Source organism: Nomia melanderi, chromosome 12 (assembly GCF_051020985.1).
Source record: "Nomia melanderi isolate GNS246 chromosome 12, iyNomMela1, whole genome shotgun sequence".
Classification (NCBI taxonomy): Eukaryota; Metazoa; Arthropoda; class Insecta; order Hymenoptera; family Halictidae; genus Nomia; species Nomia melanderi.
The window spans coordinates 15,666,589-15,693,959 of record NC_135010.1 but is presented as its reverse complement, the minus strand read 5'-3'; the positions used below and the strand labels follow the sequence as shown (position 1 = coordinate 15,693,959).

Below are 27,371 nucleotides of genomic sequence, written 5' to 3'. Positions count from 1 at the left end.
TATCGATGAGCGGCTAACCACCGTAACTTTTTAGTTTATCTTTTATTTTCAAATTTTAACGTATAAAATAAAAGATATTGTGTTTGTAAAAAATAGCTATTTATGTATCTACACCTGATTTCTAGTATATAATGGAAGTGTAGTTGTACAGTGATGCGATAATCATATATTCGATCGAATGAACGGACGGCGGAGATTCCAGTTGGCTTCGATATCGTGGTCGTATCGCGTTAGATTTTTCAGCGTGTTAGGATCTGAAAAGGAGATGTTGCTAAAAAGAAATTGGTAAATTGAATTTGTACGATATAAATGAGCATATTGAAACAGTTTGATAGAGGTGGATAGGTGGACAGGTGGACAGAGAAATTAAATTTGTACCAGCGGTTCGTAAATAATCGTTCAACGGCCCCTTCAGAGTACTGCTGGGTATGGCCATGCACAATCGAGTATACAATGTCGAATCGTTCGTGGAGACGGTATTACAAACGATCATTCCCAACATTTCGAGGCTGAATGGTCGAACGATAGGCCCTCCGCTGACTCCGCTTTGGGCGCAACAATTCGTTTGAAGCATGTACTTGGAAGTTTTCGATATTATTCCGTTGCTGATGGTGGCCCTGCCGGTCGAACAAAATGGAAATCCTATCGAAAGTACCGGTTCCCCTGTGAAAAATAATTTTCATTTACGTGTATAGGTGTATAGGTGTATAGGTGTATAGGTCTATAGAATACTAATAAAGAGAAGAGTCGTGAAAAAACGTAAATTATAAGCCGGTGATGTATCTTACGCGATTGAAGATGGCCTCTGTGGTTTACAATGTTCGATTCACGATAGGTATCTATCTTTTTGCGTGATTGCGTGATTGCGTGATTGCGTCATCGAGTCATCGAGTCATCGAGTCATCGAGTCATCGCGTCATTGCATCAGTGATGGAGTAGAATCTCGTTGATTCGGCTAGTATTCTCCTTCCTAATTTATAGTTGTCGACAATAGGGGCTCATTAGGGGCTCGATTGAAAGGAGTCCGAAAGACTAGCGAAGAAACGCGAGTAGCAAAGGGAGTAGAGCGAGGAGAATGGGTGGCAACGAGCGGCGAGGGGGATGATGGAGCGGTCGAGTAGCGTCATTCGTTCGACATTCAACGCTGACGAAACGTCGATTCTACCCTCGTCGATCAATTGGCCCAATTTAGACCTAGTTATTTTTCTGTCGACGAAAGAAGGTCAGTGCTGTCCCTTGCAACGCTGGGCGCCTCGGAGTCGCCTCGGAGTCGCCTGACGAGCGTCGATCTCCCTATACTCTTAATTCTTATTGTCGTTACCGTTAACCAACTGGAATAACCTCCAGCGGTGTAGGTGCGTTATAAAAAAAGATGAAAAGCTTTCTATAGAACTGAATGGATAATCGTTAATTCGAACGATTCCGACGATGGGCTGAAGCAATTAGTTTTTTTCCGTCGAGAAAGAAATATTTCATCTTGTCGTTAGCGCTGTGGAATGTGTCGGGTGCATTGTCTACCGAAAAATTCGTCGTACCGTTTACGGCAGGGCTATCCGCTAGTTTGATCGGTTTCATCGAGGTCTGTTTACAGTTGAAATCTGCCCTCAGTACAGCAACATCGTAAGGTCTATTATCCGGAGTTTTGTAGATTAGTTTCGCTGGAGCTGTCCATGCGGGTCTAGCATTTCGCGACGCAACGTACGACGCGAGCTCGATCTTGCATTCCGGTGCCTGAAACGAAGATGAACGCAGAAAAGAATATCTACCGCCAGTTTTGATCCTCCGGCGAGGATACAGCATGCTAGACGTAACAATGAACATCGACGAATATTCCATAGGGAAACTGAAAGAAACTGAAAGAAACTGAAAGAAACTGAAACGCATACCCTCGCGACAACGTGAGCGCAGGTGATAAAAGTTCCTGTTTCTTGGTCCAGTAAGATGCCAGTACCCCAATTCAGTCCGCAGCTTACAATCGCGACGCTTTGCTCTAGTGTGCCTAACCGGTGAAAAGGAGAGGACGATTCATTCACTGAAATAGAGGATAGGATGGTAAACATGGTAAAGAGGAGAAAGCGTTTACATACCAATTGTTTCGTTGCGATTAGCAGTTGGCCGAGTGAAAGGGAGAACGATAGGGGTCAAGCAGAAAGATTTGTTTCGCGTGACCCGAGTTTGAAGGATCTCGTTCAGCGACGGTAGCAAATTCACCGCGAGCGTGTAGTCTACCCGTTCTCCGCGGCACCGACAGAAAGATGCGATTGCCATGCCACACAGAGTTTTACGAGCTCTTGTCGCGTATGGGGAAATGCCGATGGGACAGGAAAGAGAGAAAGAGAAAAGCAACGATTAATGCAACGGTGGAATAGATGTGCACGCGTGCCGGGAGAAATGGCACAATGGAGGAATCGGAAGAACTCACCGTTCACCGATCAAGTATACAGGTCCACCCTCGCATCCAGGCAAAACAGTGGCGTCTATCAGCATCAAGCAGTTGTTCGTTCCCAACAAATTACCGATTATTCCACGAGTGATTGTGTCGGCGAAGAAAGGATTGCCGAAGGGCGTCGAGAACATTTCGATCGCGGATCCTTTGGCAGGTCGATCGTTTATAGACTGCTTTGCTAGTTCCAGTAAAATATCGTTCACTTTCTTCCCGACTTTGATATCTATGGTTACCTTTGATTTCAATTCTCTCTGATCATCGTCGGCTGCCGTTTCAGTCGGCTCGGAGGATTTGCATGCGATTAGCAGGAATACGGGGAATAGGAGACGACCATACCTTTCGTCGTTATGAAAAGTCCAATTTTTTAAGAAATTCTCCATAGTATCGTTCAGCAGTGAACATTTCCAAATAGCTAAAGGTTTTCCGAAATCTATCGGCGAGTCGCAGTTACGATGTATCAGAAACGTTGGATCGTCGAGAAGTCTCTCGTGGCTTTCGAGCAACGTTATCTCTCCAGGGGTCAGTGCGTCGAGAAATTCGAAAAATTGACGAGATCGTTGCGCAACGGCTGCCAATATAGAACCGTGAGCAAGTATCGAACCGTTTGCGATGGAAATTCCGGTGTAGCCGTGCGAGAGGCTCGTCGAAATGTTCATGGAAGGCGAATACGATACGAAGACACTGGTTGGCGCATCCATCGCGAGTAAAAATGCTGATCCGTTATTTCGTTCGTACGAGAAAACGAACAGAATGAAAGAACCGATCGTTGTTGCTTCTAAGATTGAGAATCTGTAAACGATACGTGTTTGTTATTCGGAAAGAAGATGCTCAGAGGCGTGTCTAATCATCCATAACGGTTTGCATTGCGTGGCTGCTAGCAGGAGCAGTTCGGCAAGGTGTGTGCGAGCGATAAGCGTTTCGTTGTTCAACCAGCATGACGGTAATTTCAGGTGAAGCGGTTAGCATTATACAAAGATTGAGTAACTCGAGTAACTAGAAAATGAATCTCGTCGGGTGTCCGGACTATCGGAGTGTTTTCTACTATTATGTATTTCGGAAGTTTACGTGGAACGTTTACGATCGCATGCAGTGGGATATACCAATAGGATATAAAGGTATCGTCTGTTGTATAATAAATACAAATGTTGTCCTTGTTGCGAATTCGAATTAGTAGCGTCTCGAGCGATGTTTGCACTCTCGACTTCCCCTAATTTCAGCGATACAAAACACGTGTGCTCGAGACAATTTTTCTGTGATTGTGTTCCACGTGTACCTTAAAATTGTCGTTGATCAACCGTCTTTTCTTTTCCGTGTAACGCCCACAGTTTCATTGCTCTCCTTTCGAGGCTCTTCGAGTGCGTTGGACGGTGTCCGCGTACGGTGCACGTTCACCCATACATATTGGAGAAGAAAATTCAAGAGAAAGGACAGATGAAAGAAAATAACCAATGAAAATGAAAAGCAACGAATAAAGAAAGACAGGAGAAGAATAGAGAAGGAGAAAAAGAGAAAAAGGGCAAGGGCAAGGGCAAGGGCAAGGAGCGAGGGACAAGGGATAAAAGATAGAGGAGAAAAGGAATCGACGAGGAATAGTACGTCAGCCAGTCGTTATCCGCAAAGAAGAAGATTGCAGGCTCTATTTCTGTGTGTTCGCAATTAGGTGGGAAGCTGATGGCACCGCGCGAGGAAGGCGGAGGCGACTCGAAGCAGAGAAACCGGGGGGCAGCGATAACACGGCGATTCTCTGGGCAGCCCGAAGGGGTAGCGCAGAAAGGGGTTCTCCCTGAAAGAGAAGGACGCGCGCACGGAACACCCGCCGAGAGGTGTATATTAGACGCGGAACGCCGCGACGCCCGGATCAGAAGGATTCTGTTCGTGGTACCGTTGCTGCTATTCGAGGGAGAGAATATATCAAGGTACGCCTTTCGAGGTATCAATTAGAACATTTCCCGTGCTCTCGGTGCTTCCGACTCGCCGATTCCGCGCTGCTCTTACACTCGTTTCGTTCTCGAAAAGATTCTTCAGCATAGATTTCTCGTCGACCACCGTCATCGACCGTCATCGCTGACCATCGTTGCCTTTGAGGTCCGAGCTCGTCCTCGGTGTTCAGTGTCGAGTGTCGAGTGTGTCGAGTGTCGAGTGTCGTGCGCTCGAGGGTCGAGTGTCGCGTGTCGCGTGTCGCATGCGTGACTAGAGAATGCTGCGCGGGGATACCGAATTCAACGGAGCGGGAAAGTCTTTGGTAGAAGAGCGTTACGTTTGCTTGGTCCACTCGAAACTCTACTCGTTGCTGATTTTCAGATTCTCGTGGCTCTACGCAACAGTAATTCTCACGTTGGTTCCGAACAGCACCGCTCTCTGTCGTGTCGTGCGTCCTGTCATGTGCCGATTCGTTCGCGAGTAGAACGAAACGTAGGCCGCATCTCGTTTCGCGGTAGAGATTCAGATTCATTCGCGTCTCGTTCGCTGTTTACATTGACAAGAATGAAGGGAACGAGCAGAAAAAGGTAACGATATAATTCGATGTCGACGGAACAAGTATTTCCTCTCTGGAATTGACTCCAAGATTCAGCGAGAGAACAATTCGTACTCTGTTCCACTGTCGAGTAAGTTTCTCATTGTCAGATTCAAGTTGATTCGAATATTTCTGACCGCGTTCTATTTTAAAGAAATCGCGTCAACGATTAAACGAATAAACTTTGTCGCAGGTAGAAATGAATCAATGTATCGCGTTGGGCGTCGCTGAATACCTACCGCTTCCTCCAAAGGAAAAAGAAGGAAATATCAATTGATTCGCTTCCCGTGATCGTTGTTACAATTCGCAGCAATTGCTAGTGTCTTGGGTCGATCGCACGAGAATCTTACTAGAGACCTTTTAATCGTACTCGTTCTCGTTTCGTTCAACATTCTATCGACCCATCGAATTCTCCTACTCGTACGCGTGTCGGCTGTACTTTGTTGAATTATTTATTTCGATTGTACTCGATTTTCGTTAATAATATCCATCGCGAAAGCTGCTAATTCTATGAAGAGTCGAATGTACATACCCTGTATCTATCACAGAGAGAGAGAGAGAGAGAGAGAGAGAGAGAGAGAGAGAGAGAGAGAGAGAGATTTTTATCGGAAACAACACTTGCCCGATAAATTTCAAACCGATACCGAAGATAGCAGATTGAACGTATCGCGCGTTAGTCGCGATCAAAGGAAAGGAATGACGAACCGATCGGCGAACCAATTAACCGATAGACTAATCGATCGACCGGTCGATCGAACGATTGAACGATTCAACGACCAGACGAACGGACGAACGAACGAACGATCGAACGATCGAACGATCGAACACCGATCCAGAAAGTTATTCTGGGAATTTACTACGGAACTCGAAGGCGAGCTACTTTCCGCTTTCAGAGAAGTTGTCGAGTTATTTATAGCATTTTACCGCGATACATTCATTGGGAAAGGACATTTTCTCTTTTCTCTTATTAAATCTCCACCTTATCCTTCGTTTCCTCTTCCTTCTTCTCCACTACTCGCGCATTCGCATCCATCTCGTGGAACTGATTCTCTTTCACTGGTTGGAAAATTCACGCATGCAACGTAATAACTTCACGATTCTCGACTGATGGTCGTTTGGACGTTACACGATATCCTGTACCGACGCAAAAATTCCTTGGCTCGCGCATCTCTGTTGAATCTTTGAAGAATCTTGATCAATAGCGAGAATTTGAATAAGCTGTCGAATCGAGTTGGTTTTGGTAAACGCGCGTCGATGGAATTTTTGGATCGATCGAATCGATATCGAATCAGACAGGATCGGATCGGATCGGATCGGATCGGATCGGCTAGGGTCGGGTCGCATCGGTTCGGATCGGATCGTTGATTGTGATCAGAAATAAATGCGGCAACCTTTTCGCTGTTACTCAACGTGCATACGATTTAACGCGCGAAGAAACACGCGCGCGGTGTGGTGTATCGGAAAGGGTGACGAGAGAGGGTGGGAGCGAAGTAGGTATCGGGTAGGGGGGAGGGTGTAGCAATGAACGGTTGCGCGCAAGAGGAACCTAGGCTGATCGTAGTCGTTTCGAGTGGTCGCTTGACTCGTACAGGAGGGTCTTTTAACCGTCCATTCGCGTTAAGTGGCAGTAGTACCTACGGAGGGGCACGACCGTGTAACAGAAAAGGATGGCGAAGCGTGTGCGTGCTTTACAGCCCTACGCGACCAGTTCGAGTCAGTATTCGTCGCGCGATTGTCTACTCTGTTATCGATGCTTTGCTATGCTCCGTCGAAGCTGATTGAAATTGGTGTCGTGTGTTTCCACTATGATCCGTTATTCTCTTTTTTCTCAAGTATCGTTGCATGCCTGCTGTAATTGAATTGAATCGAGCAGAGTCGAGTCGATCGATTCGTACCGTAGCTTACCTTGCCGTCCGGCCTGTGTCCGCCCCGATCGAATCGCGAAACGATTCGGTTCTCTATTCAACGCGTTACGAACATTCGATTCTTTCTCGATCAACCCCTTCTACTTTGACGTTCGTTCGACGAACGCGACAAACAATGTCGCGAAATAATCGGTACCGGTAATGGTAGCAGTGCCTTGTCGGATAATCGAATCAAGAACGACCGTCGTAACGTGCAGAACCAACTGCCGGATCACGAGTAAAACTACACGAGTACGATAGCTCGTGCGTGTACAGTTGCGTTCGTTTGTGTAACATACCCGATCTATGAGATTCGGAAGGAAGCTTGGTCAACCTTTCAATCGAGAAACAAAGATGACGGGGATCGCGACGACCACGACCACGGCCACAACCGCCGTCACGATCACGATCACGACTACGACAATCACGCCTACAACCACCACGACGATGTCGACGACCACGACGACCACCACGACGACAAAAAGTAGCATGGCTAGGGGTTCCGACGAAACAAGGGTATAGGGGGAAGATGAAGGTATCGAAAGAGGACGATACGAGAACAATTTAAAAGGTGAGCGATGGAAGACTTTTGTAAAAGGCAAAAGACAAAAGACAAAAGACAAAAGATACAAGATACATGGTGAATGGTGAATGGTGAGTGGTGAACGGTGATTAATAAAAAGCAAAAGTCAACAGGTAAAAAGAAAAGTAAAAAGAAAGGAAAAGAAAAGAGGAGGAGTGCGAAACTATATATATCAAGTGAAACCAGAAAGAAATTCGTGTTGCTCAACGTTCGAGGAATTCAACGATTCTGCTGGTAGGAGGATACTCGACCAACCGATGTTCAGCTCGAGCGCGTGAGAAAATTAGTTGGAGCGTATGCAGTGACTGGCACGGATACAGACATTAAACCTATCAGCTCTCTTTGCTGTTGACAGCCCGGGATCGTATCGTATCCAAGTTGGGTGTTATGCAATCGAAATATTGGTAAATCCATGAAAAGGAAGGAATACGCGGTTGCCGAGTATCGTAAGCCAACGAGCGAATGCAGACGCGAGAAAAGTGTAATTTAATTTTCGAACGGACCAGACTAGAGCACCTGGAGCGGAGTAAAGTGGACTAAAGGAGGCTAGAGAGGACTAGTGGGAACTAGAGGGGGCTCGAGGGGACCAGGTGTGATCAAACCGAGGACAGACCGAGTTGTACGCGCAGAAACTGTTGGTGTTCAAGTTCTAGTTCTAGTTCTAGTTCTAGTTCTAGTTCTAGTTCTGGACCGGTGATCGCGAAAAAGTGCTACCGCGAGCTTTGCGAACAGGGATGAAATTACCTTGAGATTCGGAGCATTGGGACCGGTGGGACTGATTCGGTTCCGGCACGGTGTTCGTCGAGGGAGATGAAGCTGCCGCCGGCGCATATGATCCACCATGGGGGACAACGACCGTCGTCACGTTACGAGAAGTCGTGTCAACTTTGCGATTCGCTACGTGAGTTTCGAGAGTGAATGCTCGCTCGAACCTAATCCGACCAACAAACCGACCGACTCCTCTGTGGAAAAGTGAAAGAAACGTACCACGAGGAGCTCAAACGAAACGTTCCTAATGTTCAGCTAGTTTCCATTTTCGTAATGTCCATTCTTCTCGGTACCGATAGTTTCTCGGACTTTTTCTACGATCGGCACTCCGTAAAACATTCACAAAATCGTGTTAACCGTTTCCCTCGTTTCACGATAGCGTGTAGTCGATCTCTGGAAATGAATTGGCTACACGAAACTGTTGCTCTTTACACTTATTCCGATTCTGATTCCGATCGTTGGTAGCCGCAGTGCTGTACGACTCGATTCGCGTTAGACGTAAGAAGGAATGAAACGGAATAGGGTGTAGCACGGAATGCGCGTGTACGACACGCAACCTCATTTTCGTAACGGCAAACGTAACGACGTTACATTAGCGTTACGCTTTGGTTTCGATCGTTACGCCTGTCGCGTGTATCTTATTCCTTTCCTTTGTTCGCCGAATCTGTCGGATCCGATGAAAAAATTCTCCCACCGGTACTTTGTCACGCTTGATTTTTCTCCGACCGAGCGTAAATCGCGAAACGCGGTTTTTTCCAAAGGCTCGAAGAGAAAAGAGAAGGTACGTTTGGTCCATGTTCGAATATGAGATTGAATATCACAATCAACGCAGCTGCATCGCCGGTTGATGCAATTGAGACGCGAATTTACGCGTACCGCTGCGGGATACTCGTTAAAGCGACTCGCCGATCCGCGAACCGCTTCTACGTTATACACTCGACTTGCAAGTATTCGGGGAAATCCAAAACTAGTCGTACGAAGATGGTAGATCTACACGCATCCAATGTGGATCAATCGCGTTAGAATGGGGAGGAGGCCGAGTTTATGGAGAGCCGAAGAAAGAAAAGGTGGAAACGAATGCGAAACTGGGAGTAGCGATGCTGGCGAGAAACGTACACTGCGATATATACGGTTGGTTTCTACGATATAGGAAATCGGAACGTTCGCGAGTGACGCATCTCTTTGCATCTATAATATGTAGTTGTGTGGAACGAGTAGAAACATATTCTTGGAAAGAGTCGTTGGGAGGAGGGTAAATTTCATTCGGGAGAAACCACGGAGTTGAGAAACGCATCGACGAGCGGATAGGTCGGAAACCGATACCGATACTCGGACATACGGGAAAAATAATGGCGAAATAATGGGGAAATAATGAGGAAATAATGGCGAAATAATGGAAAAGTTGATCGAGCCTGACGAAATAGGTAGAGGCGGACGGCTGGTCGGGCGAATAGGACGGGAGCGCGGATAGAGCAAGGAGGGAATCTTTGGCCACGGTTTAAAGGCCAATCGGATCAGTTGTTCGGATTGTCACGCACGGGCCACCTGTGCGCGGTGGATCGTGTCGGAGAACGGTTGTCCTTCGATATATCTGTTTGCGTGTTTCGATCCCGTCGGGTCGAATCGGGTCTGAACAAGATGGGGGCGGGACGGGACGGGACGGGACGGGACGGGACGGGACAAACGGATCGCGACTCGACGGGACACGACGCGACGGTCTCGACGATTTCTCGTCGGTCTCGGAGCCGTAAGGGGGTGGGTGGTCGAGGAGGCGGGCGGGCATTCTGCCGCGCGCGCGCCTTTCTCGAGATCGCGATACCACAGTTCCGCGGTGGTACTTGTCTCGCGTGTTTCCTTCCGCGACGTTTGAGTTACTCCTGCGAAAAAGGACAGAAGCGAATCTCCGTGTGCGTGCATGCCTGTGTAACTGCGTGTGCGTTAAGCGAGAACGCGTGGGTACCGATAAACGATTGATGCGATAAATGCTCGCCCATAGAACGTTGACCAATTTGTTCTCTTGCGAATCGTGAACACGTATCCGTGGTATCGTCGAGCGCGACTATTTTTACCAGTTTCGGGAGTGAAGACTCTACCCGGCGGAAGATATTCGTTCGTTCGTCGAGTCGCGAATAAATCTTTCGTCCGCTTCGAATCTGTTTGCGACTCGGTGGGACGACGGAAAGACGGAACGAGCGATTGAAGCGGAACGCCGACGGGGAGAAAGACTCGGAGAAGACGAGGAAAAGAGAGAGATAGGCAGAGATATAAGGAGAGACGAAGAGAGTCGGAGAGAGTCGGAGAGAGTCGGAGAGAGACAGAGGCAGAGACAGAGAGTGAGAAAGGGGTAGAAGAGAAGGTATAATGGGTAGGTGGGTGGTTGGTTGGGATGGGGAGGTACAGAGTTAGGCCGAGAGAACAGACGTGCCGTCCAGAACCGAAGACCAGGGCGAGGGCGAGGGCGAGGGCGAGGGCGAGGGCGAGGGCGCGGGCGAGGGCGAGGGCGAGGGCGAGGGAGCGGGCGAGGGAGCGGGCGAAGGAGCGGGCGAAGGAGAGGGCGAAGGAGAGGGGGCGAGGGCGAGAGCCAAGGCAAGGGCGCGCGGCAGGGTGCCAGGTCTGGGAACGAAGGGAGTGGAACGATTGAAGGGAAAGGAGAAAAGAACGAAGAAATTCGGAGAAACGAGCGTAAAACTGTTGCCGAGGGAATTTCCGTGAAAAGAACATTCGGCGGACCGTGGAAGGAGTAAAGATATGTGAACGAACGTATCGTCGTTGCAACAAACATAGACGAAAAGTGAAAGAAGAACAGAGACACCGAAAGCGGAAGAAAAACAAAGCTAGGACGCTATAAAGAAATTGAAACGAGTAGCAGCGTAGTGGGAAACGTAGAAAGACGAGGCGAAAGGAGCCATAAATGTAAGTTTCACCACATTATTACTTGTTCGTAGGTATTCTATCGATTCAACTGTATCGAACTGTCAAGAATCTCTTTGTTTTGCTTACTCGTTTCGCACGGGCCGTATTTAGAATATTTCCGAAAATGGCGAGCAACTTTGAAAGCAGTTGCGAAATCACCGAATAAACTATCGAACGATTGCAAATTTTCGCAACTCCGAACGTTCGAACCTATCGTAGACGGGAACTTGGTCCAACGTGTCTTGCTTCGGATGAAATATTTAGTGCGTATCGGTCGAGAGACATCGTGTACGGTATCGCGAGACGTGTGTAGCACGGACAGAGATATTCGGTCGCGTCCGATCGGTTTGGCCAGCTTCGAGTCGAAGCGGAATCGAACATAGTAGCACCGAATTCGACCATACCATCCGAAGAAGGTTCACGAGAAAGAGAGCAGGTCGAGACGGAAAGAAAGAGAGAGCGAGAGAACGCGCGTGTGTGTGCGTGCGCGTGCGAGTGCGAGAGAGTGAGAGGGACAGAGAGAGAGAGAGAGAGAGAGAGAGAGAGAGAGAGAGAGAGAGAGAGAGAGAGAGAGAGAGAGAGAGAGAAAGAGGGAGAGAGGCTGCCGTAGGAGAAATAAAAGAGAAAGAGGAGGGAAGAAAGAGAATAAAAGGGTACAGGGGATCTCTATCTTTAGAGTTCATTCAGAGAATCTTTTACTCAGGGCCGCGACGAGCGAGGGCCAAACACGAGTTGACTCATGCTCGAAACACACCATTATACACAGAGGAGAACGAGAAAGACAAAAAAGAGAAAATTTCTTCGAGTTGTTCCTTTTAATCGGGGATTAGCAATTCCGTATAGCCTGAAATACATCTATCCCCTGACCTGCTGAAAAACGGAGCGGACGGCACGTCGATGTAATTTCGAATACGCGTATTCACCGCGCGCGTGTTTTCCTGTATCCTATACAGACCTTTAGTCGGCCGGATACACGGCTTTCTTATTTCCCTGTCAACTGCGAGCATCGACTAGACCGATAGAAGAATGAACGTTTAAAGCATAAACGCGGAAACGGTAAAAGGAACGATACGATCGTAATTCGAAGCAAGGAAAAGGGGAAAGAAGCGAGTCGCCGCGTTGCTTATAAAAACACGAAAGAAGTAATAACGTAATAACCAGTGACGTGAATAGGGATTCAGAAAATAAACGAAGGAGAAAGAAGATGGCAAAGATAAGAAACGGCAACGGAAGAGGATACATAGAATGAGTAGGAGGAACTAGCGACTGCCACCTGTAGCTCGTAGTGACACGCCTCTCGAGAAACTCGTTCAGCGAGCGTGCGCGCGCGTGCGTACTTTGCTAGGTGCACGTTGCCCGCTACACACCCACTTTTATTATCTCGCAATTAGTTGTATACTTTGAACTACTATTCCTACCCCTCTCGGAACATTTCATTTCATTTCAATTCGTTTCATTTCGTTTCATTTCGTTTCATTCGTGCGATATCTCGAGAACGTACGAATCGTTGCGTTACGTTCATTTCTACGAGCGTGACATCGACAGAAAGGAAAAGAGAGCAATGCGAAGAGCGAAGGGAAAAGGGAAACGAGCAGAAGCGGAAAGTGGAAAGGAAATGGGAGACTAATCGTATTAGATCGTGACAGCTTCTCCTCCGTGTTTGCAAACATGGTTCGGTCCTGTTTGTTCTATCCCTGTTACACCGAGACTCGGGATACTCTAAAACAGCCGCGTTCTTGGCCCAATTCTGTCTAAGGAAGTTAGAGGGAACCATCTTGACGCGTGACGAATGAAATTTTCTGCAGAAACAGCAATTCAAGTTGAATAAATAAGATGTTGCTACACGGTAATTACTATTCGTGTTTCTCGATATATCACTGTGTATCGTTGACGACCGTGGAAGCTACTTTGGCTGTTGTCGGACGATACGTGCGAGTCTCTCGAAAAATGCTATTTAGCGAGCCGAGTAAGGGAAATAAAAGTATCCACTGCGAAGAGAGGAAAGGACAGATGGCTCGCTTAAACGCGACGAGTCGATGCAAAATAGAGTGAAATGTCCAGCGTAGAATGCAGTGGAGCGAAGCGAGAGAATCAAAGGACGGAGGAAGGCGACTGGCAGGAGCAGGAGCAGGAGCACCAGCACTAGCAGACCTAGCAGCACAAGCAGCAGCAGCAGCTTGTCGTAATGCGAACCATAGGACGCCAAGCTGTCTGCCGGAACGCTGCTTTTACCCCACCAACAGTGGTCACCGCTAATGTCCAATCGCGACGTTGCTGCCAGCAGTAACTACTTGTTCTGTTACTCTTATTTGTTTCTGCGTTTGTTCCTGCTCTTGCTCTTCCTCCTACTTGAATTTCAGTCGCCGTGCAAGCATTCTCGCTCGTCTTCGTATTTCTATTCGTTCTTATTTCCATTTCCATTTTCCAGTTTGTCAGTTTCTAGTTTCTCCGTTCGTCGGTCGTTTAAACTTTCGACACGATTGTCGACGTTCCCGCTGTCGCGGAGGTCGTTTACCGGCTACTTTCGTCCGAATCCGATCACGTTGGTATTTCGTCGATGAAACGAATAGCGACAATCGTCGACTCGCGATCGCGTATTCGAAATACGTTTGCTAGAGAGCAAGATCGGAACGTTGCCCAGAACCGCGATAGAACTGTGGCCATCACAGAGCAGGCTTTGTCCTACATATGCGAGATAGCGTGTACGGTGTTGCACTTCTCGAGTCTGGCAGCCTGACCAGCCGGATCGCGTAAATAAATCGTGTGATTCTCCCCTCACAGCTTCCTCTTAACCTCCTAGTCGGAGAACCATTCCAGGCATACCGAGAAGAGACATGCCACCATGGCAAGGTCTGCAGAAACAGCAGTCTCTCTGTCGACGCTCGCGCGTATTCTTATACGTTGTGTTCTCATCGATTCTGATCCACAGACTCTGCCATCTTTTCGGTCAGTCTGGACATTGTCGTACTCTGCGTGATTGTTATCGTCGCGACATTTGCTTTTAGAAGCAAAGGTACTCGGCTACTGGAGCGAGACGAAAAGGAAAAAGCGAAAGGTGTTTCGAGTTCGAAGTATGCTCTCTTCTTCTCTTCACTATCGTATCCACCTACCGATGCTTTCTGTACAAGTAGCATTCGACTTTTTTCAATGCACTCGACAAAAAAAGAAATCAAAAGGGGCTACGCGCGAGAAAGATCCCACAAGCGAGAGAGAGAGAGAGAGAGAGAGAGAGAGAGAGAGAGAGAGAGAGAGAGAGAGAGAGAGAGAGAGAGAGAGAGAGAGAGAGAGAGAGAGAGAGAGAGAGAGAGAGAGAGAGAGAGAGAGAGAGAGAGAGAGAGAGAGACAGAGGGAGGGGGCAGAACGAAGAAAGGAGGACGAAAGGAAAGGCGTGTTCGCGCGTATAAAGCTCAATCGAAACGACACACCTGTTGAACATTCCTTTGCGCATACCCGTGCGTCGACTACGTGCATTACATACAAAGTTTCATGTCGACGTGTCTTGTGCTTCGTTCCGCACAAATTCGTTGCGAGGAACTTTGTTCGTTTCACGAATTTCGTACAAGTTAATTGCGGCGGTTCATTTCATTTGGATCTTGAAACTGTTCTACCGAATTCTATTTAAGAAATTCTTAGTATCGAGAACAGAAATGCCTGATAAAAATTGTCGAAGCAGCTTGGCTTAAACGCGTCAGCGATGTGACAGGTACGGGGAAGCGTGTGTGCTTCAGGAACAATTGGATCGAATATATTTATCGTCGCCTCGCGATCGTGATCGTGGCCATCGAGAAATTCGCTCTCGGTGGACGCATTGGTCGCGTCCTGTGCTCGTACAATACAGAGTAACCTACTGATGCGTTGCAATTCGTTATCTTCGTGTATTCGGTTGAATCGTATTAAACCTTTAGGATTAGGGTTACTTGCGATCGAACGAGCAAACATTCAAATTCGGAATATCGGATTGAACAAGGTGAAACGGTTAATCGTTTCCCGGACAACATGTCCCTAGAATGTTTGTTGGAATCGATTAATGTTGAATCGTTATTCGCCTGCGGCGTAAGTTAATAGGACCGTTCTTATGTAATTAACGCGAGCGATTGACGTCATTGGCTCTTCTATTTGTGTAGTCTTCCTTTGAGTACCGACGATTCGCGTCGAATGCATTTCAGTTTTTTCATCCTGACAGTTTATTCGCTGTATCGAGTTGTTTCCACGAAACCGAATGACGCCAGAAACGTACGAGAGACCCTCTCATCCTTTTCCTTCCTCTTCTCATTCTCCTTTTCATTCTTCCTCTCCTGCTTATCGTTATCCTTGCCTCTGTACTCGTGTTCGTTGGATATTCGGATTGCTACGAGTGAGGAGTATCGGGTCGTATTTGCATCTTGGTCGGGAAGGTCGAAGTCGAGTACGGAAAGTATAGAAATTTTCACTCGTACCGCAAACACAGTGTCGTGGCACGGTAACGTTATGCTCTCCTACGATTCGAGAAACACCCGAATTGGACAACATCTAAAAGTGCTGCTTTTTTCTTGATTCGAAGGAGAAGAAAGACAGCGGCTAGGAGAATGGCGAGGAATGACAAAAGGTGGTGGGGCGGCTAAGGAGAGGGGTGGAGTAGTAGTAGTAGTAGTAGTAGTAGTAGTAGTAGTAGTAGTAGTAGTAGTAGTAGTAGTAGTAGTAATAGTAGTAGCAGCAGCAGCAGCAGTAGTAGCAGCAGCAGTAGTAGTACTAATGTTAAGTAGTAATAGGAGGAGAAGGAGGAAAAGGAAAAGGTGGACGAGAGCTCGAGTTCGCGTTTGGAATCGCATACAGACTCCCGCTTCTGTCGACTCAGCCGTTCCCTTCTCGTCGAGGTTACACAGAGCATCTGTACACGTCAGAGCACACCTGGGTGGTGATCTCGTGTATTAAATTATCGTCGTGTTGATCTTACAAGCGAGCGGGAGATCGTTAGTTTTGCTCCAAGATCCCGCGATCGAGGACGCCGGACGCCGTCGCGCCGGACTGCAAACGCCTCGATCCTCCGTCGTCCGTTCAACCCGCCTATCTCTCCTTCTCTTCGAGTTGTTCGGTTTCTCCACGTTCTGCTCTTCGCCCCGTCCTCTCTCTCTCTCTCTCTCTCTCTCTCTCTCTCTCTCTCTCTCTCTGTCTGTCTCTGTCTCTGTCTCTGTCTGGCTCGCCACCTCTCACCTTCTCGCATCATCTCACCATCTCACCATTTCTCCATCTCTCCATCTTACCGTCTCACTGTCTCTCCCTGCTTCTATCTTTTGCCCTCTTACTCCTCGCTCCCTTAACAATCGTTACTCCCTCGTTCACTCTCTTCTCTTTCCCACCTGTTCTTATCCCGCCACTCTGATCTTCGATCATGACCAGATAACCAGCACTTTCGCGGCACTTTCAAAGTACCTCTAGCCGCGTACCAGCAACCAGAAACTTCTCGAACCTTGTTCGACCGTGGATCATTTTTCGTCGTCCAATTCGGTTCACTTCCGAACGATCGAGTTGTCGTTGACCGAATTGAAAAAGAAGTAAAAGAAATCGTGGCGACTATGCGGCACGTATCGTTAGTTTACTAGACAAGTTTGATCGTTTAATCGTAGCCGAAGGAACGTCGGACTGTAATTTAGCTTTGCAGCCTCGGCATCGCTTAAAGAACCATCTCGTCGCTGTACTCGCGTGCTTCGTTCGTTGTTTCGATTGTTTGCGTCCGACCGTTTGTTTGGTTCTTCCGGCAGAAACTGTGATTTTCCAAAGAAAGTCAAAGTCTTGTTGTTGGCAAGATCATTATATATATATATATATATATACATAGCATTACGAAACCGGTGTACACGCGTGCATACGCTATGTTCCCAGTTGCAAGAATATCACAGCCTTCCCTCGCGGAAGAACCAAGGAGGTCGAGAAGTTTGCAGAGAGTCAGTCGCGTGTGCACTCACACGCTCGTAGTCGGACACGGATAAACGCGGGGAAACGCAGAGACGCAAAGTGTACGCGGTTCTAGCGAAGCCTCTCTCGCGATCCCGTCGAGCAACTCCTTCTCACGATTGAGTCATCCGGCACGGGAAGAGGACCACCTGGTGAGGAGAGCCAACGATGTATCTAACGATATAGATCGTTTCGCCCTCGTGGCTCCTTCCTCTCTACCTCTGATAACCGGCCCCGATTCGGTTCCGACATCGCTCCTCCTCTACTCGTTTTCCTTTTTCCTTTTTCCTTTTTCGTTCTTCCGCTTGTTCTTTACTCGTCTCCGCTCTAGATTTATACTCGCACCTCTGTCTTTCAGTTTTTTCGACGCTTACTTCTTTCTCTTTCCATTTCGCTTCCTTGTACTCGAACTAGACCGTTTGTATCGTGTTTCGCATCATTTATCAAGTAAACTCCAATTTATCGATGAATCGTCTCTCCACTGAAAGAAGCGTTCGATTTTCACGAACACGAGGGTCTCGTGAACAAAAAGACGCCGAGTATTGTGCACACGTATTCGTAAGGGACCGCGACACAACCGTGAAACGGTGCTGAAGAGTGTATAGTTTTTTGCTAAAGGGGATTTGCAGATTGCACACCTGTGCGTAGCTTGGTCGAGGAAAGACCTCACCTGTTGAGCAACCGGTCTCCATTGACTTTTTTCTCGTTTAAGAACACTCGACTTGCTCTTTACTCTCGACTCTCCACTCTCCACTCTCCACTCTCCACTCTCCACTCTCCACTCTCCACTCTCCACTCTCCACTCTCCACTCTCCACTCTCTACTCTACACTCTCCAATCTCCAATCTCCATTCTCCTATCTATCAACTATTCAATCCAATTCATCGTTATTAGTAATGAAAGTAGTTTATTCTGTTCGTCGACGAGACGTAGACCGCACTCGATTGCATTATTATCTTTAAAATAATAGTCTAAGCGTATCTTTGATCGAACAGCAATCGATAGAAATTGTCGGAAAGCACAGTTGACGATTGAAAGCTGGAAGGCTACGAATAAGAGCTGCGAAATCAAGGGTGACAAGTAAAAGACGACAATGACAGAAAGCATAGGCAAGTGTAGAAATCCGTAGGGCAATCTTTAACGATCAACGCTAAGCGACTTTAGAGGAAAATCATCGGGCTGGGGGCAATTACCAGGTGGGGGTTCGATAGAGAGTGGAGCGGTACGAGAGTTCCGAGAATCGGTCGCGGCTAAAAATAAGATCCCACCCGGGAGCGGTGATTATGTTCCGAAAAAAGAGAACCGAGCGAAACGCTCTCCTCAGCGTGTGCAGGTGCCGCCGATCAGACGAGGAAAAAAGGAACAAGAAGTCGCAGTGTGTTCGAGAATCTCGCGTTGCCCTGCGTCGGCTCGCATGAGAAGGCCCCTTGGGCCAGCGCACTGCTAAGTGGTATTTACCGTACAATACTGCTATGTCCTGCCGTGTCGTGTCATGTCGTGTCATGTCGAGTCATGTCGCGTCTTATCGCGACATGCCGGGCCTTGCCCTGCTGTGTCGAATCGTGTTGTGCCGTGCCGCGCCCTGCCATGACGCGTGTGACGTGACGTAACGCGACGTGACGCGACGCGACGTGACGTGACGTGACGTGACGTGACGTGACGTGACGTGACGTGACGTGACGTGCGTGACGTGACGTATCGTGTCGTGTCGTGTCGTGTCGTGTCGTGTCGTGTCTTGTAATGTAGTGTCTTGTAATGCAGTGCAGTGTAGTGCCGTGTCGTGTCCTGTTCGTGTTGCGCTGTTCCGTACCGCTCCGCTTCACGATTCAGCTCTGCTTAATGAAGTTGTCGGTTCAGGACGTTTACAGGTGGGGCCTACTTGCGTGTGGTCCATTCACAACGACTGCCGCAGAACTGGTTAGGAGTGCTTTACATCTTTACTTTTACTTCTCGCGCTGTTTCGAAGCAAGCAGAACCTCTTCGGGGTCTGTGCTTGAACGGGACCGCCACCGACACCGACGCCGATTCAACGTGTTTCTTTTAGATTCATTAATCTAGACGCGGTCGTCGCGTACTATCGTGCGGTTACTGTTACTGTCGGCATTTTTTCTCGCAGGCAAACGCAGCCGAGTAACGCGAAAGCGTTCCTTTGGGACCGTCGTAAATCGTCTCGAGCAGAGGACATTCAAGCGTACAAGTGTAGGAATGTTACGAGTACTGCCCGTACAAGTGAATTCAACGATACACACGCACGATGGTGTATCGAGTACATATACACGAGTAGTTCTCGGGGAAACGCCGCGTTCGCGTAAATTCGATTAAATAGGATTGCTAGCTATCCGTGTTCCGACCACCGTGAAACGATAGAAACGATAGAAACGATAGAAACGATAGAAACGATAGAAACGATAGAAACGATAGAAACGATAGAAACGATAGAAACGATAGTCTCTTTTGTCTTTGCCACAGCTAAATCGTCGCGACAGCTTCGTTTCCTCGATCGAATCGAGTCGAGTTTAATTCGAAAGCAACTGGTGCACGCGAATAATCGTCGATGCGAACGAATCGATGTCGCTTCCTTTCTCGTCGCGACGATATCGAAGGAAATTCAATCCTGGACCGACTCGGTTCGTCTCCATTCTCTTTCGACTGGAACCTCCGGAAATCGGGCTGAACTTTGCGTGTATGACGATGGTTTTCCTATTTTTCAGACTATGCACCGACAACAGGGGCTTCGATCGGCGTCGTCGTCTCCTTCGTCGTTGTCTTTGCTACTTTCAACGTCTCGGTCGTCCGTCTCGAGCGTACTGCTATCACCGGCTGCGCCGACGTCGATGTCGACGTCGGCCCTGACACCGACGCCGAGCCCGATACCGACGACATCCATTACCACCCCGACGTCATCCATCGTTTTGCCTGCTTCGTCGAGCTGGTCGACTTCGAAATTGTCACCGTATGTCTGGAACGTCGAGCAGACGGCTTGCTCGAGCTTGTCTTTGCTATCGAGCGACTCTTCGATCGTGTCGTCGTCCACGATATCGGTACCGATACCTTGTCCGAGGCTGGTCTCTATTCTGGCTTGGTCAATGACACTGTTGCTCGTCACGTCGTGTATCGGTTTAACGGACGCTGGGATCTTAAACGGGCATCCCTTAGGTAAAAGGTCCTTTATCGATATCCAATGCAAAGGTATATACGACAAGAGCATCTTCGCCCGGCTGGATCGTATTTGCGAGGACTGCTACAACTTGTTTCGCGAGCCTCAGCTACATCAATTGTGCAGGTAACCTCGTTTCTATCCACTTCTAAATACTTGTTTTCGCCGTTTGCTTGTCGTTTGCTGCTTTTTTGCTTTTCGCATGTTATACGGCTTTTCGATTTTTATTCTCAGCTTCCTTTCGACTTTTTACCTGTAAACAGTTTCGAATCTCTTTTGGAATGTTGCTCTCTAGTTGAACGTTTCACTGTTACTTCTTGGATTCGTTCGAACGTTCGAAACGCGAGAACCGCAAAGATTATTTCGTCGAATTCACTGAGAATCTTCGCGATCGGCCCACTGAAACGTTCAACAATTTCAAACGAATCGAATAACGATTTCCAGCAGATTTTCAATCATGTTAAACGAGACGGCATTTCTATCGTTGACTTTCAGCGAACAGATCTCTCGGATCTGGCAGATCCATGGTACGCTTGCCTTTATCATTGGTATCATTTGTGTTTTCACGTTTTTCCAGGAAAAACTGCTTCACCTCGGAGTACTTCAAAGGATGCTTAGACGTGCTATTGCTGCAGGATGAAGTAGAGAAAATCCAAACGTGGATCAAGCAACTTCACGGAGCAGAACCCGGGGTTTAGGTAGCTTCTTTTTTTATGTTTATGATTTCTTTCTGCTCGTTTGTCCTTCCTTTTCGTTTTCGTTTTCGTTTTCGTTTTCGTTTTCGTCTTTTTTTCCACTAATCATTTTCTCGTCCATTGTCCACACGTGACGATTCATCACCGTTCAAAAGCAGTCCCCATTTCCTCCCAAAATGAAAATCACCCAAATTCGTCGTGTTCCTCTCCCTTTCCAGTGCACGCGTACCCGCTTGTCCTTATTCTTTTCCATTACTTTTCTACAGATTTCAGTTAATACTCGTTGCTTTCTCGTTTCCCATTTTCCCAGACTCCGAGTTGCCCAGTTTTCTGATTTCCTAGTCTTTCCGATTCTTTCGGTTGTCTTCTTCTCCTTGAATCTGCCGTTTCTTCTTTCCTGTTATCTATTCAGTTTACGTACGTTTCGGTTGCTTGTCGTCGATCGACCATCTTCGTCGACGCGTTTTCGTACATATTGTACAATCGGTTTCCAGTACAAGTAATACCTAGCACATGTATAGTTGATTCTTCTCGACGTCCTTTCAACAGTTTCCAAACGAACCAATGTACTTGACGCGACGACACGTGTCGCGCGACACGCGACACGCGACACGCGACACGTGACACGTTACACGTGAAATTCGCCGAACCTGGGCATACGTTTAGGTAATTGTTGGTCGTTCACTTTATTCCGGAATAATAGGCAATGGCTGCGTTGCGTGAGTCCAAGTGCGAGTCTACTTGTCCACGCGTCGTTTGGCTCGCACGAAACATTTTGATTATGCAACAGGGAGGATACAGTCCGTAACAAATCAGTGCACGAATTACGACTATTTCGATCTGCCAAACATTCGAAAGGGATTCCTTTTCGAATCCTTGTTTCAGTCTTATCGCGGATCAGGTAGATTCCACGCAGTATCGACAACACATTTTCATTGGATCCGTGACATTCTCGATAAGTACTTTTCCCGATAATACGAACTCGTGTGCGTTTCGATGTTTTTGTTATCGTTTTTTCGCACCGTTTCAACAGGATGCTCAATTTTTTGCAATTTTACGTCAACATTTTTCAGAGGAGTACAGGAAACGAGATATCGTCGACGATACACCGAGTACGAAAACGTTGATCCATCTTTTCAGAGTTTTTACGATTTTTACAATTTTTGCAGTTTTTGCAGTTTTTGCAGTTTTTGCAGTTTTTGCAGTTTTTGCAGTTTTTGCAGTTTTTGCAGTTTTTGCAGTTTCTACAGTTATCATGATTTTCACTGATTCTGCAGTTTTTACAGTTTTTACAGTGATCGAGTATTTTTACAGGTTTTTAGCGGAGATGACGTACACGCGATAGCATAGAATTTTTTACGATACTATTCTTTTTACAAGAGATGATTGACAGAATCGGTAGTCGAATCCGATTTTCCGTTCAATCACGATTGGATTGCACGGTAATTCGTAATTCCGATTCATGAATGGATTCGTTTGTTCGGTTTCCCATCAAGTATATGTGCGTGTGAATTTGCAAAGTTTGAAGAAACCGCTAATATTCGCGACACCACAGATGGATGAAAAAGATAGATACGCGCGTATAGATTCGGTATAGCTTGGAGTTGAATGGATCTTTCGAGCGGGCGACAAAACGCGAAACAACTGAAACGAGATTCGACGAATGAGACAAACGAATCCTGAGTAGTTTATCGAGAAACTGGTTCGAGTGTAACACTGATTCGAAATACCGATGACACAGCCAAAGCCTAGGGAAACGAGAAAAGTAGACTTGTCTAACCGATTGCTCGGCGCATTGCTGCGTGCGCCTTTCTTTCTATTTCTAGGCAAACTTGCTTCGGTACACAATACTTTACAAGCTGCGTTCAAGCGTTGCTGCTCGAGGACGAGAAGGAAAAGTTCCAGGAGATGGCCGATTACCTAGGGCGGAAGAAATAAGAAGAACAGGATCACGGACAGACGACTCGTTCACGCTCACGTTCACGTTCACGTTCACGTTCATATTCACGATATCCGCAATGAACAATTCTCCTGTTAACGATCGATACCACTGGGAGGAACGAAAACCGAGCGTCACCCGGAGGCAATCGTAACGATTACACCCGTGGTGCATGAGAAATCCCGACATCCGTTAGTATTACATTCTTCGTGACTTCCGAAAGATGGAAAACACTCCTGAACTCACTGAGGATTCGCAGCACGTTATACAACAGTCATACCTCCTCCTCTTTTTTGCAAACCGATGAAACCTGAAGCGCCGACGGCGGTGCTGGCAACGCGTGCATCTGTTCGATTAAACGATTCCATTCGACGCGCGAACATGGTTGAAAACAAACAGTTGAAAACAATTGAAAACAATCGAAAACAATCGAAAACAATTGAAAACAATCGAAAACAATCGAAAACAATGAAAACAGGCATACCAGACGGGAGAAGAGAACAATTCGACAGATGCGGTTGGACCAGTGTGTTGACCAGAAGCAAACACGAATCATGGTCCGTTACAACAGTTGCCATTATTGTACGCGTTGTCACCACCGCTCTCGCCGTCTTCGTTCTTACGAAAGGTTGTATATCAAACTAGGAAAGCGAAACGGTGTGAGCGAATCATGCCTGCATGCGCGTGCGTGCGTGCGATTAATCCATACGAATCTAGTCGACAGAATATTTGCGCTCTCGTATTGCGCCATGTTTTTACCCAATTAATTATTAATTATTTATGTTGAGCATTGCCGTACGTTATTACGGCGATTATTATTTTTTATTTTATTGATATCGATATTAATTTTTAGCAGAAATCAATCGAGTACGTGTTACTTATGCAGCGTGTGCTTCCGCGAAGTAGATGGATAGAGTCTAGCCTCGTTCATCGAAATTCCGATGAGAAAATTTTGCTCGATCAAATGATGTGTAACAGGTACACGAACAGAGAAATAATACTCGTGCAATGCATGATTTCTAGTTGCTGTCGTAAAGCTCATTCTCCTGCCAGTCGTTGAATCTTTTTCACGATTGGTACTGAAAAAAGGTACTGAATTGAAATTTCGGAATATCTGAGAAACCGTAACCGTAATCGTAACCGTAACCGTAACCGTAACCCTAACCCTAACTCTAACAACCCTAACCCTAGCCCCAACCGTAACCGTAACCGTAACCGTAACCGTAACGCGCGCCGGTAACGTCTATTGCAAAAGTTCTTATTCGTTTCCTGTTAACGTAAATTTCTTAGATACTTTTTCACTCGTTCCAACCATTGTTGCAACTGAAATGTCAATTTTAGAAATGCTTGAATCGTCGTTGTCGCCACCGAGTACATTGCAACTGCTGCTCCCGTGTACTATTTCCACTGTTCTTCTACCAATATTTTCGCTACCATTGCTATCAGATTTGAACTACAACAAGGACCGTTACCACTTTTGTTTCATTTGTAAATACCGCTAACATGTTTAATATCATTATTGCTATTGCCACTATTACCACTAGCACTACCATTACCATTACCATTAGCATTAGCATTACCATTACCATTACCATTACCATTACCAATACCATTACCATTACCATTACCATTACCATCATTAAAATTATTATTAATATTATTATTATTATTATTATTATTATTATTATTATTAATTATGAAATTATGAACGATTAATTATTGATTATTGGTTATTGATTATTGATTATTAATTATTAGTTACTATATTGTCAGGTTATAGTATACTTATTGTTATTATGATTGGTATGGCAATGCTGCGAAAACTCCCAGTCCACAAGTCGGAAGTTTTCGAAAGAACGAAACGCGAATAAAAGCTTTACGACGCTGTCAAGTGGTGAACGGAGTTGTCCGTACGTAGTAGATACATAGTATTTATTTATTTGTTCACGTTCTGAAATTCGGAAGAAAACGATCGTAAAGCGGTCAGAAAACTTACATGTATGTCAATGTTCTTCCAATATGCTTGTCGAGTAGGAAACTGTGCGAGCAGAATTCCTCGTTTCCGCGTATATTTACGCAACAATAGATGATCTCTGATTTTTACTCTTGTATAGGATTCGTTGGCACGCTAACGAAACTCCTTCGATGTTATCGAATATTATTGTATTTAACGATTTAACGCTGCGACGCATTCCCCTTCCAGGGAATAACGAACCATTCCAAGATCAGTATTCAAGCCATTCCGACTTTGTTGCCGTTCCGAAATCTTTACCGAAACGCGTATTTATTTCGTTTCTCTTGCGCCGACATTTCGTTGCTTTTGTTAATTACCTTTAGTGGCACTCGAACCATTCGGAACCCCAGCCGCACCACATTTTCGATACGCTCTCGCGTGAACAAATGGGAACACGAAAAACACGGAATAACGAACATTAGATCAAAAGGAATATTAAACTTGCCGTTTCAACTGGTGAGCCTGCGTGTTCAGTTTGCTCTGAAAATCGTCTGAAAATCGTCTGAAAATCGTCTGAAAATCCCCTCACAATTGTCACGGACTCTCTGGAATGGAGAAACTTTTTCTGATTCGTTACCTCTTCTAGAGCTAAGCGCAAGTAGAAACGAAAAAAGCGGCTAAGGATGAGTATTCTATTCTATCCTATTCTATCCTATCCTATCCTATCCTATTCTATTCTATTCTATTCTATTCTACTCTATTCTATTCTATTCTATTCTATTCTATTCTATTCTATTCTATTCTATTCTATTCTATTCTATTCTATTCTATTCTATTCTATTCTATTCTATTCTATTCTATTCTATTCTATTCTATTCTATTCTATTCTATTCTATTCTATTCTATTCTATTCTATTCTATTCTATTCTATTCTATTCTATTCTATTCTATTCTATTCTATTCTATTCTATTCTATTCTATTCTATTCTATTCTATTCTATTCTATTCTATTCTATTCTATTCTATTCTATTCTATTCTATTCTATTCTATTCTATTCTATTCTATTCTATTCTATTCTATTCTATTCTATTCTATTCTATTCTATTCTATTCTATTCTATTCTATTCTATTCTATTCTATTCTATTCTATTCTATTCTATTCTATTCTATTCTATTCTATTCTATTCTATTCTATTCTATTCTATTCTATTCTATTCTATTCTATTCTATTCTATTCTGTTCTATTACTTTCTATTACTTTCTATTCCTTTCTATTCTATTCTATTCTATTCGATTCGATTCTATTCGATTCGATTCTTGTAAAATTTTATATGTAATGTATATTACATTATGCCGCATGTAATATATAATATGTATGTATATATATATATGTATATGCACATACAAATATATGTATATACATATATACATATATATAAATATATAAATAATATAAATAAAAATATATGTTACAATTAGCAAACGCGTGGTTGTCACACGTATAAAGAGATGTACGCGTCAGTGTACATGCGTGCGCACGCCTTCAACTAAACGCACGCACGTATGTGTGCACGTCTATACATAAAGACACTTGTGTGTACGTAAACATGCGTACATCCGCTTCATGTACCTTTAAGCGATGTGTACGCACCGTGTGTGTACGCAAACAATTACCGATACAGCTACTCCACAGTCTATTCTTGTTGCGCGTGAATAAACAAGTGATTCAAACAAATCAGCGTCTCGTTTAAACTCAGTTTCCGCCCGAATACGACTTCTCTTTGAAAAACCTCGCATTCCGACCCGTTCTCGCGACTAAACGACTCCGTTGGATTAAGCCGTAGCGTACGCGTGTCGAAGGCGAACAAAATCCCGAATTGTGTCTTTGATACGCACGATACGCTACGCGTGATCCAACGGTAAATAATTCTGTCTAAATGTATAGGCGCGTTCAACGACACTTTTCCTAAGTACTGTTATATCGTGTGTACTGGAATGGCTTACCTTGTCGAATAAGCAGAGTCATTCAACTACGCATATTTGCGTGTGCTCGCGTCACTTTGCCGCTTATCTGCTGATTTATTTCGCGTGCTAAATTTCACTCCATTCTCTATCTCAAATTTGTTCTCGCGAGCTCCTTCTTCTCTCTCCCTCTCCGTCTTCCCGCGTGCCTCTCTACCTTCTACCCGTCTACCCACCCAAGTACCCGTTTGCCTAATTTCTCGATCGATCGAACGATCGACAAACAAATCGATCGATCGATCGGTCAATCAGTCTTGGGAAGAATCGAGACGACGCGTGTCGGAGAAAATCCGAGAAATATTCCGAGAGATTAAAGTCCAGAGAGCGCACCGTTTCGAATGGAAACGTGTCGCCGGTAAGAAAACGGTTAGCTTTACGTCACGCGACCCGACCATTGTAATCCGTAATAGAACGAACCGCCTTTCGACGCGAGTCGCGAGTTTACGCTTGTCTACGAGATCGACTCGAATCGATGACGCGATGTACCCCGGAATAGATCACCGGTTAACGGTACGCAGCGACTGTTTTCCACCGGAAGCTTCA

The 27,371-nt window shown here is 45.9% G+C and overlaps 2 protein-coding genes across 16 annotated transcripts; one reads left to right on the top strand and one right to left on the bottom strand.

Moving 5' to 3' along the window:
* Positions 1-9: 9 nt before the first annotated feature.
* On the bottom strand, positions 10-27,332 carry LOC116431865 (peroxisomal leader peptide-processing protease). Of its 10 annotated transcripts, none has more exons than XM_031987890.2 (8): positions 26,811-27,332; positions 25,311-25,410; positions 2,423-3,235; positions 2,088-2,290; positions 1,887-2,032; positions 1,536-1,731; positions 379-663; positions 10-254 (listed from the first exon to the last, which is right to left on the bottom strand). In XM_031987890.2, the coding sequence occupies exons 3-8, from the start codon at positions 3,142-3,144 to the stop codon at positions 163-165; spliced, it is 1,644 nt and encodes a 547-aa protein (XP_031843750.1). In that variant the 5' UTR covers positions 3,145-3,235; positions 25,311-25,410; positions 26,811-27,332; the 3' UTR covers positions 10-162. The 10 variants fall into 10 exon arrangements, 8 of the variants coding, with proteins under 8 accessions (XP_031843750.1, XP_076228573.1, XP_076228572.1 ...); XM_076372458.1 differs by having other exon boundaries at positions 1,887-1,999; XM_076372459.1 differs by having other exon boundaries at positions 86-271.
* ITP (ion transport peptide) lies at positions 4,223-25,318 on the top strand. 6 transcript variants are annotated; one of them, XM_076372464.1, is made up of 5 exons: positions 18,763-18,977; positions 19,530-19,687; positions 19,772-20,343; positions 20,795-20,915; positions 22,739-25,318. In XM_076372464.1, exons 3-4 carry the CDS (start codon positions 19,775-19,777, stop codon positions 20,913-20,915), a joined length of 690 nt encoding a protein of 229 aa, XP_076228579.1. In that variant the 5' UTR covers positions 18,763-18,977; positions 19,530-19,687; positions 19,772-19,774; the 3' UTR covers positions 22,739-25,318. The 6 variants fall into 6 exon arrangements, with proteins under 6 accessions (XP_031843758.1, XP_031843757.1, XP_076228577.1 ...); XM_031987898.2 differs by lacking the exons at positions 18,763-18,977; positions 19,530-19,687 and adding an exon at positions 4,223-4,362; XM_031987897.2 differs by lacking the exons at positions 18,763-18,977; positions 19,530-19,687 and adding an exon at positions 8,198-8,349.
* Positions 27,333-27,371: the final 39 nt, after the last annotated feature.